Source organism: Pelobates fuscus, chromosome 11, assembly GCF_036172605.1.
Source record: "Pelobates fuscus isolate aPelFus1 chromosome 11, aPelFus1.pri, whole genome shotgun sequence".
Classification (NCBI taxonomy): domain Eukaryota; kingdom Metazoa; phylum Chordata; class Amphibia; order Anura; family Pelobatidae; genus Pelobates; species Pelobates fuscus.
This window is the reverse complement of record NC_086327.1, coordinates 91,255,360-91,268,556: the sequence shown is the minus strand read 5'-3', so window position 1 is coordinate 91,268,556 and position 13,197 is coordinate 91,255,360. Positions and strand designations below refer to the sequence as shown.

At 38.2% G+C, this 13,197-nt stretch overlaps 1 protein-coding gene across 1 annotated transcript; it reads left to right on the top strand.

Annotated features, from left to right (window-relative positions):
- The first annotated feature begins 360 nt into the window (after positions 1 to 360).
- Positions 361 to 11,203, top strand: PHF13 (PHD finger protein 13). Its single transcript, XM_063437124.1, has 4 exons — positions 361 to 901; positions 7,617 to 7,718; positions 9,105 to 9,693; positions 10,381 to 11,203. The coding sequence occupies exons 1-4, from the start codon at positions 866 to 868 to the stop codon at positions 10,605 to 10,607; spliced, it is 954 nt and encodes a 317-aa protein (XP_063293194.1). The 5' UTR covers positions 361 to 865; the 3' UTR covers positions 10,608 to 11,203.
- Positions 11,204 to 13,197: the final 1,994 nt, after the last annotated feature.

The following is a 13,197-nucleotide window of genomic DNA, read 5'->3' as shown; positions in this document are numbered from 1 at the left end:
GCACTAAACTTTGTATAATAATAACAGCACATTACTTTTTAGACATTAGTTTCACACAAAAAAAAGAAGGAAAAATCCTTTTAACAAAAAAAAAATCACTGGGGGGAGAAAAAAAACAATATATAATAAGACTACTCATTTGTTATCTTTGTGCATATTCTATGGTGCAATAAAGTTTGGTGAGTACAAAAAAATAAAAAAAGGTATCCACCGCCAGCCTGGTGGTGAATAGTAAAACTCCAATCCCCATAATCCTTTGCTCGGCCGCCATTGGCTATCTTCTCTTGAGACTGGCCAATCCTACCGAGAAGGCTAGATTAACAAAAGCAAATTGACAGTGACATCAGAACAGTCAGAGAGAGAGAGAGAAAAAGAAAAAAGGTATTCATTGAAAGCTGGAGTACTTGGCTGGATTGTTTGGCTTTTCCCTTCTGGTGCTGTAGCAGAGACTGTGAATTTGGTGGGGGGTGAAGGGAAAACAATCTGATTTTTATTTTATTAATTTCTGTTGGGGGAGGGTTGGTCAGAGGTTCTGGAACCCTGCAAGGTGGAGGAGAGATACATTGTAATCCTGCTGATTGTTGCTCCAGGGATAGGGGAAACCTGCACCCTGCTCTGCCTGTAAAGAAGAGTTGAAGAAAAGGCACTTCTGAGACCAAGATCTTCCCACCATATTGGGACCACCGCTTCTCTTTTGCCCCTTTGAGAGAACCCCCACCCCTTCCCACAGGGTGATTTTGAACTGAAGCCTCAGACCTCCATCGACTTTCAAGGGAGGGGATCAGCCCTCCAGACACCCCACACCCAACCCACTGCTCTCTCCCCAGCTTCCCCCCCTGTAACCCTCAAAATCTACATTTCACCAATGGATACAGCATCTACTTCAACTTTTGATTCGGAGGTAAGTTGTTTTTTTATGTCTTTATTTTATCTTGCTGTGCTTCCTCTTACAATTATACCCCATGTGCTGTTTTGGGGTGGGGGGTAGTGGTGACCACCCCACATCCACCCTCCTTCCCGGGCTTAGATGTGGGGGCCCTCATATGTCTTACTTCTGCCCAGACCATATTTTAGCAGATCTGTCCAGACTAGCCATGTTTGCCCGGTTTCCCATTACAACTTGCGCCATCTTGTCCTTGTAGATAAAATAACAAAAAGGGAAAAGTAATTTTTGGGGGGTAGCTCTCAAAATCCGAGTGTCTGTTGTACACAGTCTCAATTGTGGATTTTTAGACCTTCTAGCACCTATGTATGGTGGATTTGGGGGGAGGGGGACCTATTGTCAGCAACTGCCCTCTCTAGGTATATAGCAAGAAATGAGGGTGCCTCTTATGGATCACCATCTTGAATCTAGCTCACACTATGGACTTTAAGGCTTACCCTGTCCAAGATTTGGGGGATCCCTTTCCTCATTATAGGATACGTAAAACCCCGAGTCCCTGTAATAAATACTAAGTTCTACTTTCTAATTGTTTCCCCTTATTTTTTGTGTGGGTATGCTGCAGCACCAAACCCAATCGATATTTAGTGCTGGCATCTGTACCCCAATATAAGAAACAATGCAGCACCCTTTAAGAGATCTTAACTGGCAAATGACTGGTTTGCACCCTTCATCCAGACCCTAGACACCATAGACATCTCTGACACAGCAGTTGCCAAGCATTGCCTCCCCCTTACCAAGCACCAACAGGCTTTTTACAATACTGATTAATCTTGCCTGCTGTTAACCCTCACTATTAAATTATGGGGGGGCTCTATACTTTACATTGCTGCTGTGGGAGATCTTTTGTCTCTCAACCCCCCACCCCCCTTCCTGAAGTTTCTCATCAGACCTGTAGAAAAGAGAGGTTTTTGTAAAAAAAAAAAAATTTTTTTTAACGATTTTCTTGAGCCTGTGAACCCCATGTAAAATTATAAATCACATTTTGCCCCCCTGTATGTGTCTTCAGTTATGGCGAAATGAGGGCGATGGATGGGGGAGGCGGATGGTGCTGGCTACACCCACTCCCTCTAGTATTGCTAATATAATATCTATCCTTGGCTGTTTGTCAGGGGCCACTGATTAACTACTGGGGGGGTTTATGTCTTCGGGGAAGGTCTGTTAACCCCTGTGGGTAAAGCCAAAGAGGATTACAAGTAAGAAAGGAGAAAATAGTGTATGAGGGTGGGGAGGAGGGGATCCCCTTACCTTGTAAGATTTCTAGCAGTTAAACAATTCATTATAAAAACAATCTAGTTTTTATGCTTGCCATACACATAGCATGAATTCATATTATGCTTTTGTTGGTCAAGGGGACTATAGAGCTAAAAGCTACAACGTGTTTAGGTCATGTAGTGGGGGAGGGGAAGCCCCCTTCTATGCCCTGGTGGGTCTTTCACACTGATCAGCCCTAATATCATGTGCACTTGCTGTTAGAGTGAGCAAGCAGGAGCCCTTACAAATTCTCATCCCCCATATATATTTTCCATCTTGACTTCAGACTGTATTGTTGTATACCTGGAAGTGAAGCCAAGATTGGTTACATGGTATCCATAATCATGGTATACAGGTCAGGGCTCTGTGTGTATAGACCAGTTGGCCCCATCCAGTTCTCAAAGCATACCAGCAGTCCAACATTTAGGCATTTCACCATTCTGTCCCTGTGGGGATTCTGCCCTGGTGTGCCCTGAGGACTGGATTGGGGACCCCTGGTATAAGAGCACAAACCTTTTTAGTGAGAGCACTTATTTCACTGCAATAAGGGCTGTCATTCCTTTCAGGGAATCCCACAGCCTCCCACTTTTATGCTGTGCTACATCTATTACAATTTTATTCCAATATAACTTAAATAGCCCTCAAAAAACTTAATGGCGTGCTTTTGGGTTAAAGTTGCTGTGTGTCCAGCAGAGCAAGTCTTTGGTCCCATTGCTTTCCATTCTCCTGTCTCTGGCTGTGCTGGGTGCAGTGGTGGCTGTGGCTGGGCTGCTTGTCACTCACAGCACGCTCCTCCCATGGGCTCTCCTTTTGCGGTGTCACCAGTGTTAGGGATGTCTTCTTAAAACCTGCAGTCCCACTGCTTATCATATATGGAAGTCCTAGGCATCTAGGTCTAGAGTTGTTTTTCTGCCCCCCTTCCTTTTATAAAAAAAACTTTGTGGTTTATACAGTTGAAACAGTGAGAGGCTGTTAGGAACCACAAAGTCCAAACATTACATGTTATTTTAGAAATAGAATGGATGGGTCTGTTAATCAGACTTTTTATCAGACGAGACTCGTTTTGATTGATGTGATTCGTGATGGCGGATTTCTTTTCCATTTTTTGTGATGGGACTAGTAATACGTTTCTTAAAATCTAATTTAAAGCATGGTTACATTTTAATATTGGAAATGTACAAGGTGCTGGGGGGCGGGGGGGGGGAGGATTTAAGTTTAAACAAGCAAACCATATGATTCCAAGGTCAGCCTTCACCTTTGCGTAGTATCTGCACCATTTCTCTAGGGTTAACTCTGTAAATACCATAAAAATTAGACACCCCTCTGGCAATCGCACGGTTAAGGTTTTTCATTTTGGTAGCCTTGATGGAACAGAATTCATTCTTGGCATGGCCCATGGTGGTTTGGAGGGACACGTAAAGCAATCTCCTTGCCACATGTTGCCATCTGCAACAAAGATATAATCAAAATATACTGCTTTATCATTATGGCCATCCTACTGATTACCTAAAGGGAGAACTTGCTTTTTAGCAAGGATTTTCAATACAGTCTCTGCTTGTTTAAATGTAATTATATTTAGAGGGGGTAACCAACACACACATTTTCTAGAGTTAATTTTCTAATTCTCGAAAAACATGATGCATATAATAATATATTTAAGAGATTTCACTCCACCTACACTTAGTTCCACCTGAAATGAACCATAGCTAGGCTTGCTATTTGCTACCCAAATGTCTTAAATTAAATCCTCTCCCAGCTAAGTCTAAACCTTCGATCCCTGGATTGGGGGCTGTTAGTATTGGGAACCAGTTATGTTTTCTGTGTCCTTGTTGATTGTAATATGCACATTATATTCCTATGGCCCTGGGCAATTATCCATAATAAATTGTTTTCTGTAGTGACACTGACATCCCTAGAGTAAAAAAAAACTTATTTGACGCTGGAATTATACTAATGATGGTTTTTTTTTTCTGAATTTATTTTACTAGTTACTTGAAATCAAATAGCTTAGTGAGCTAATGTCTCAAATTATGCATTAATGAGCAGGGGTTAGTTAAATCTTCTTTGTAGCGTGACATGGTTAGAATGCTGTTGCACCTGGACCTTAAGGGGTTAAGAAATGTCTTCAAGCTAATACTGTGTGTGTATATCATTTGGGTCTTTGTCACAATTGTCCAAATTATGTGGATGTGTAAAAGTATAATTTAACCACTTAAGAACCAAACCTCTGGAATAAAAGGGAATCATGACATGGCATGTGTCCTTAAGGGGTTAATATATGTATTTTGGTAAAAGCAAGATGTGTTGTACATCAGCTATATCATTTAATGGCACTTGGTGAGAATTCAACATTAATAAACTGCTTTTTATAGGATAGATATGTTTAGTAGTCAGAATGCTTTAAGGGTTAATGCATCATGGGAGTCACACATGAAATGTGACGTCACATAATGTTTTGGGAACATATAATGGATGGGTATCCTATTTTTTTTTTGATTTATTATCTGGCACTGAGAGGGTTAAGTATGTCTTTGTTAATGAAGGAAGTGCCTCTTAATGGTGGCGTTATTGTAAATCACATGCTCCTCCTTCCCTCGTCCCCACCTCGCTCCTAGTTAAGCCCTTTTGATTTATCCACACATTGTTGGAATGCAAGGGGTTAAAGTCCAATAATTCCAGATTAAAACTGATCTGGGCATAGACCATGGTTAATGACATATTCGCTTCTTTTTCATGTTATTTTTTATTTTATTTAGCTTTTAAGCAGTAAAAGCAGATGGTTCAAATGCACAATGGCATTTGATTAACCCCTTCATTCTTATTATAAAGGGATATGCTAAACCGCTGTTATCATGAAAAAGGAAACTTGTGCTGTTTGTATTCTCTTATTTACGCATCTTAACCCCTTTAGATTCGTTGACAGAGCTCTCAACAGATAATGATTTGACTTAACCTCTTGTGAAAGGGTTGAATCCTTCTAGATCTGTGTTTCTCAAGGGATACTATGGGGGATTCCGGTTCCATTTCACAATAAAAGTTTGATAACCACTGTTCTATATAAGAGACTGTTTAGGGAGATTTTCTGAGGATGTCTTAAACAGAGGAACTTTATCTTCAAAGAGTTAAATCTCTCCTTTTCAGTATTCGATCTCCTAGTTAGCCCATCCTCCTCCCAGCGACTAGATCAGCAGCACAAAGCTCCACTGGTACTAGACCAGTGGGCTTAAGCACTAAACCTGTTGTGGACTACTCTTCCCATGATACCCAACCTATTTGCATGCCAGTTTTATTTGGTTTTTGGAAGTTTGCCAAATTCAAAATGTAAATTCATCAAAATAACCACTTTTCTGTTGTGTAAATGTGGACCTGGCTGTCCACTATATGGACTAATTGGTTAAGTCCAGCAACTAGTTTGTAGAATACCCTTTGAGCCCCTATGACAGCGATGGGGTTACTCGTATCATACCTCCATTTTGTTGATGGTTCTGCTAGATGCCTGGTATGACTTGTTTAGATTAGACACACCTCCTGTGCATTGTTCCAAGCTCCCCCTGCAATGCATTGCAAATCCTGTAAAACGCACTCTACCAGTGGAGCGGAGGCTAAGCTGCAGAGTGTCTGCCGAAAGCTTGTGAGCAGCAACTATCAGAAAGTGTTAATTTTCCAACACAGAATATCTAACCGCAAAGCTCTACCAGTGAGAAGGCAGTTGGTTGTGGAATAGTTTAAGAAGGAGCTCTAAACATGAAAAGAACATTAACATAGGAGAAGGAATGCCTTTTTGTATAAAACCTCTTTTTACGTACCCATTGACTACAACAAATCTACATCAGAGACCTCGGGATGTTGAACAATACCCATGATGGTTTGCCAGTCATGCCAAGGGGGTGCAAGGAATGCACTCCTGTCATGCCCCCTTGAATTCAGTGGAATGGGCTCAGTTGCATCCTACCTATTTGTAGACTGCTAATTTTGATCTTCGATAGTCTTCCCAGATCGAATTCGTAAAAGAATTTTAAAGAAAAATTACAAATCGGATCTAGCTTTGCTCATTCTTCGAGATTTTGACATCCTGCAATGTTTGGTATGAAGGGTAATTACGAAGAATCCCTTGGAAACTCCTGTTTAAAGGGAAGAGAGCAGATATATCTTACGTTTCCAACCCCATGTCCGTCTCGCGAGCGAGCCTGCGATTAACCTGCTTTGCATTTAAAACTCTATCGTAGTAGGGATCATTTGGATCTCCTGCTTTTACAAGGAACAGGGGATGCCGAAAAGGAAAATATTTCTTTAAGACGCTTGAGTGCTGCAAAGACTAATCTGTTGTCATTCACAATAATGTGGACTATGCTTCCTATTATTCACAGAGCAATGGGGTGGCAAGCCAAATTGTTGGCTAACTGACGAGATCTAGGCCGTCGGTTGTCTGCTGCATGGTTCTGTGCTTTGCAAGGATACAAAATGTCTGCCTCCATAAGACATATTGCTTTACATTGTAAATAATATCTCTGCATGAAGTGTACTGGGAGAGCTCTACAAATGTCACTCTTTTTAGACTACCAGCCTTGGCAGCCTTGATGCGTGTGAAACCTTTTTGTGCCGTGATTGTTGGCATACAAAAATCAGACCAAAACAGAATGTACAGCAACTGACTTTGAAACATGCTAAATCATGTAAACGTGTTTATACAAACAAAATCAATTGGCAAACAATATTCAAAACGGATCTGCCTACTCATTCAGAACTTTTAAAATACCAGCAGTCTAAAGGGAGTCTGTCCCTTTAAATACATTTAGTTGTTAATAATCAAACAAATGGTTTGCAGTGTTACTCTCCCTCCCCCCATATATTAATGTTTGCTTTACTAAGCTATTATTACTTGTTGGTTTTTGTGTGTGTGTGTGTGTGTGCTTTGTTTCACTTCCCCCAACAATTATCCTAGTTGCTGGGTATGCATATCAATTGGCTCCTTTGCCATGCGGAAAAATTCTGCCCTGCTGGTGAAGTATCATTTTAATTCACTGCAAAGTGGGTTTTAGCTTAAACATGAAGTCCAAGAGAAGGACGAGCCAGAGCAGTTTATAGTGTAAGGAGCCAGTAACTCCTAAGCTGGTTATTGATAACCTTTCACATGTAAAGCTGCGGTATGCTACAGCTTCTATTATACACAATTTGTCAATATATTAAAGGAGTTGGTGTGCACCTACATGTATTAATACTGCTGTTCTGGCTTCAAGTCCACTGTAATGGAGGACTCATTGATCCTGTATATCTTCGCCAAATAGGAAGCATTTCATTTATTTGGGGAACATAGTCCTGATAGGGGTACGACTTGTTAAGTTGTTGGCTTTTTTTTTTTTTTTTGGGTTGATTTTTCTTCTTTTTTTTATGTGTTGTTTATCAGTTTGTATTCTATTTTCAGGATGGAACTCCAAATTATAGGAGGCAAAGGACTGTGGAGGATTTCAATAAATTCTGTACGTTTGTTTTGGCGTATGCTGGATACATACCCTACCCGCAAGAGGTAAATCATCTAAAATTAACCAAGCCTTTTTTTCTTTTCTTTTTTCAGATTGTTTGACTTGACCGGTACTTTAATATTTCCAGTTCTGATAAGAGCATGACTTAAAGCTAATGTGTTTATTTATTTTTTTTTTTTCTTCAAAATAAATCTTTTTAAGTGTGTTATCCAACAGTAAATTAGCTCATACTGGGGTACTGAACCTTGGTGCTGCCCCCCCATAGGGAGTTATTTACTAAGCTGTGGGTTTTGATGAGCTTGACAAATTGAGTTTGTAACAATAAATACACAATAGGTGATTTAAGGAAACAATGTCCCAAGTATATAAATAGATCCAAATATTTCCAACTTGGCTGTTCTGATCAAATTTTTCCAATTTAGCAGTCAGTTTACCAAAGCTCAAAGATAACTCTAAAGCACCCAGACCACTTCCTCTCAATGAAGAGGTCTGGGCGCTGTGATCCTTTTGTTTTAACCCTACAAGCTAAAACATTGCGATTTAGTAGATATGTCAGTGTTTTGTTGCTAAGTTTATTACGCCACTAGAGGCGTGTCCCTGTAAGAACAGAGTCAGAGTCTGTTACAATTACAGTAGTTTATATAGCGACATATAATGCCAACATATATACCATAATAGTTATATATAAGAACATATATAATTGAGAAACCAAGACAAATACAAAGTTTATTACACTTGTGGTGTTCTCAACCTTTTTTCCTCCTCAGACCCCACAAAATGTCGACCCTGTCAGAAAATAATTTGTCTACACAGTAACTATAAGTAGGTGATTGTTTCTTTCACACTGGAATTGCCTGTAATTGTACCATGCTCAGCAATTCAATAATGTATACTACACTTATTGTTGCCAATACTTTCCGTAGTAATTTAATTGAGAATGGGTTTGTTCTAATATTGTCTTTACATTTGAAACTGTGTACAAATCAGAAGTGATACAAATGATACTGTTATAGCAATTTTATTTGCTTTAATTTTGCGACTTGATAGTCTCAAAGTGGTGGTTTATAGATTCTAATAGAAAAAGTCTTGTATCCTCTTATATGTACATTAAATGTCAATATTTACTTATTTAATAATTCTGCATTATAAATTATAAGATAATAAGTAAATGTGAATTCTCAACTTCAAATTTATTTTTGTTATCTATATATATATATTCACATGCCCTAGCCAGCTTTCTGATCACATGACTGTAGTAGTGATTGAGATATGCTTCAAGTTTCCTGATGAGGAAAAACTATTTAAAAAATAAATGAATTTAATAATCTATGGTTTAGAACAAATGTTTTTTTCTTAATATAACTATTTAGTATGGCAGGATAATGTCATACAATTTGATACATCTTACATGTGTTTTTTTTTCTATTTAGGAGGGCCCTTTAAGAGCAAGTTCCAGCCCCCCAAATAGCACAGGAAGTACTGTTGACAGTGATAGCTGGGACTCAAGGTATCCAGACCTGTCATCATCTGATGCTGTACCCTTAAAGAAACGAAGAAGTTTTGGTGACTTCAAGCATGAACGAACCTACTCAAACGCAATGAAGCGCTCCAAACTGGGGAACTTTCTTCTGGACAGAAAGAAAATAGACAAAATTAAGAGGAAGAAGAAGCTCAAGAAAAAGGAGCATGTGTGTGAATTGCAAGACCAAAAGTATATTGAAGCCTTCATTAAACTGGAACCGCCAGATTCACCAATACAAGAGAGTCCTCCAGTTATAGAACACCCTTTGAACCTCAAGATGTCCCCACAACATCATATGCAGGAATCCATGTTGGAACATTCCAACAACAGCATGGACAGTGCCTCTGCCGGAATGACTTATGATGACGTAGACGACATAAAGTCAGAGTATACAGAGGTCAACCTGGGGAAACGAACAGTCATAAGGCAAGGGAAACAGGTGGTTTTCCGGGACGAAGACAGTACAGGAAATGACGAGGACATTATGGTTGATTCAGGTAAATTTCACTGTGGATTAAACATATTTCAGGTTAATTAAACATGGCTTTGCAGTTTAAAAATGCTACAAGTCCTACTACAGTTACACCAAATTTGGGTTTCAGGTTTATATTGGTACTCTTGTAATCTGTAAACGTCTAATCTTGATGGAAACCGTAACCCGTCGGACTGGTACATATTTATCTAGAGGTGGAGAGCTATTATTCCTATCTCTGCTAAAGTCATCTGGCATTTGCTCAGGAATCTGATTCCTGTTTATGTGTTAAAGTACCTGCTTCTCTGTTATCAGAAAAATTTTAATTATGTATTGTTACCAGCTATACTTTTTAATTTTTTTTTTTTACATAAATGATAATCACCAGTACAGCACAACCTGTCTAGAAACTGCTTGCTGCATAAAACTAACAGTATTTGAAAGATCAGCCGCAGCTAAGGCATCACATATTTCCAAGATAACATATTCCACACAGTATCTGTTGTATTGTACTAGACTTTAAAGATCAACTCACAAAATAAGCAATAGTTATTTTTGTTAAAAGGTGTGTGTGTGTGTATATATATATATATATATAATCTATATCTCCTTTATTGCAACACAGATGATCAGCAAAACTCCAGTTTATATAAAACACGTACATTTGTGACTCTAGTAAGTGACTTTTTTTGTTTTTGTTTCATACTTGTAGATGATGAATCGTGGCACCTTGTGACCTGTTTTTGCATGAAGCCATTTGCTGGGAGGCCGATGATTGAATGTAATGAATGTAATACTTGGATTCACCTCTCCTGTGCCAAAATTCGTAAATCTAATGTTCCTGAGATCTACGTTTGCCAAAAGTGCCGAGACACCAAATTCGACATCCGCCGATCAAACCGCTCACGTATGGGCTGTAGAAAATTATTCTTGGACTGATTAGGAGGCAGGAATCCTAATGACTGTGCGTGAATGGACACACTTTAAAATATAAAAGCACACAAATCTATGTTACCGTGCAACAAAACTTTATCTAAGATACTTTTTTTTTTTTTTTTTAAATGAAAAATACGGAAAGACATATTTATGTTTTACCTGGGCACAAATTTCTATGATTGTTTAAATAACTTTGTTTCGTTAATGCCCAGATTGGAGATTATAAAGGTTTCAGAATTAGCTGGAATAATCTGAAAAGAAGTCCAAAGTTTCATTATGTTTCTTTTTTTTTTTTTTTTGTCCGTCTGCTTTCAAAATGTTTGTTTTTCCTTCCAATTTGAAGTCTGCCGCTTGAAAATTCACCATTTTTGTTAAGTGCTTTGGTACGATCTTTTAGTGGCAGCAGGGGCAATATCCCGAGGCATTTCTGTTTGAAGTGATCATCCCTTTGTTTACACAGAAACCAGCAGAAACAAAATAAACAAAATTTTGATCAAGGAAATATTCTGAAAGGTTGTAAGGACAAACCCATTAATAATTTCAGGTTTATTTGAATGTTATAGCACACAATAGTTTTATCTGTAAATCCTGCATTGTCTTTGAATTAATACTAATAAGAAAAATAGTTTGGTTATAATTTTTTTGTTATATATATGTATTATTTATTTTGTTATTTTTGGGGGGAGTGGCCATCTTAAAAATAAGATGCAGGTTTCTCAAGTTTCAATAAATACAGAAAATCACATGATGCTGTGATTCAGACAAAAAGTTACTTATTTCGTATCTCGTATTTGTTTTTATTTTATTTATTTTTTTCCTTTTCAACAGAGCGATTGTGTCCTTAAAAAAACAACCTTTTGATAATTAACAGGGCACTGTTGAAGCAGGGAGATTTATTTATTTCCCCCTCCATTATTTGTTTTACCTGCTGAGCTTAAACCTTTATTATTTAGGTATTAATAAAATCTCCCTGCATTGTTCAAACATTTTGATTTTATTTGATTGGTAAGCCGCTCTTCCTTTCAATGTTTGATAATGAGACATTTCAATGCATGACTTGTGACGTCCATATCTGTACACAGTGCTTGCAGAATGGTTAGCAGATGTATTGATTAATGGATATTTTATCTGTGTCCAGCTCTGGATACAGAGTAGCTGCATGAAGGTTTCATGTTCGTTGTGCTTCACACATTATACTTTATCCTTAAAGCACAGGAATCCAGGATAAATTATTGAAGATTCTACCCAAATGTTCAGGGTATACCATGCGTCTGTGGATACCCTGTGTCCAAGGCTCGATCGAGATGCTGGGTGTATTTTACATCCTGTACTAATCTACACACACCATTTAAATAGCACTGAGTAAAACACGAATACGCCACTTACAGTCCCCTACTCTGATAGAATATATATTGCTGCCCGGAGTATTACAGATCATATGTTGGCACTTGGTGACTTATTTTTTATTTAAATTATCCTTTTTTTAGGATTAGATTTTTGATTAAAATGATCTATATATATTTTTTTTTTACTCTATTGCAGAAATAGTATTTAATGCAGTGGTGTTGTTGTTATTATTATTGAAACAGAAACAGAAACACACTCTGGCATTCCATTTGCTATTGATATACTCCCCATACCCATATAACTTGGAAACATTTGACCCTGAGTGCAGTTGGTACCCCGGATCTTTGTGTCTACACATCATAAATGTTATATTTATAAGATCCATTCGCTTTCTGATTGCCATACCAATTATTTTGTAGTCTAGCATGCACTTGTCACGTTTCACTGTCAGAAGGGTAAATTATAGATCTATCCCCTTCAGAGCCAGAGTTAGGCAAAGCCATTGTCATAAGTAGAGCCCTGACATGTTGAAGGATATTAAGGGACACTACATCCCTATTCCTTACTCTAATAGTCACTTATATCAAAAGCGACAATTGGCATCACCTTCATAAAATCAGATTCAAAAGTAACTTGTATGATGTAGTTGTATCTACGATCTGTTTTGAGTCAAATTAGCCATTTTGATATAATTTACAATTATTATCTCTCTGGCCCTACAGACACAAAAAAGCAACACATGTCAAGATGTGCCATTCTTATGTCAGAATTTGACCCTAAATTAGTGGATCCTTTTCAGAAAACCTCCATCTATGGTTATCTGTAGTAACTAAATTGAAACCACTGTATCTGCTGACATCACTTAAAGGGGTGGGGATCGTGCATACGTAAAAGGAACCAAATGGAAACATTATATGTCATCAAATCTTGCTCTACATCACACTGACAGATATATAAAAAACCCAAGATGTTTATGAATTATGTGGTAGCTCACGAGTGGATGAAGGTTCTAAATTACCAATAGTCCTCCTTGGTAGATTCTCTTTTAGCTCTGTAATGGTTTTGATCCCATAAGAACCATTAGTGCACATGATTACTTGCATTATATTAAAGTACTCCACTTTAGACCTAGGACATTATTGTGATTGCTCCCAGAGCCAATATCGTTCTAACCCCACTCACATGTCCTAATACAGAATGTATGAACGTTAAAAAAAAGATAACTTGTCCTCTCTTACAAAATTTT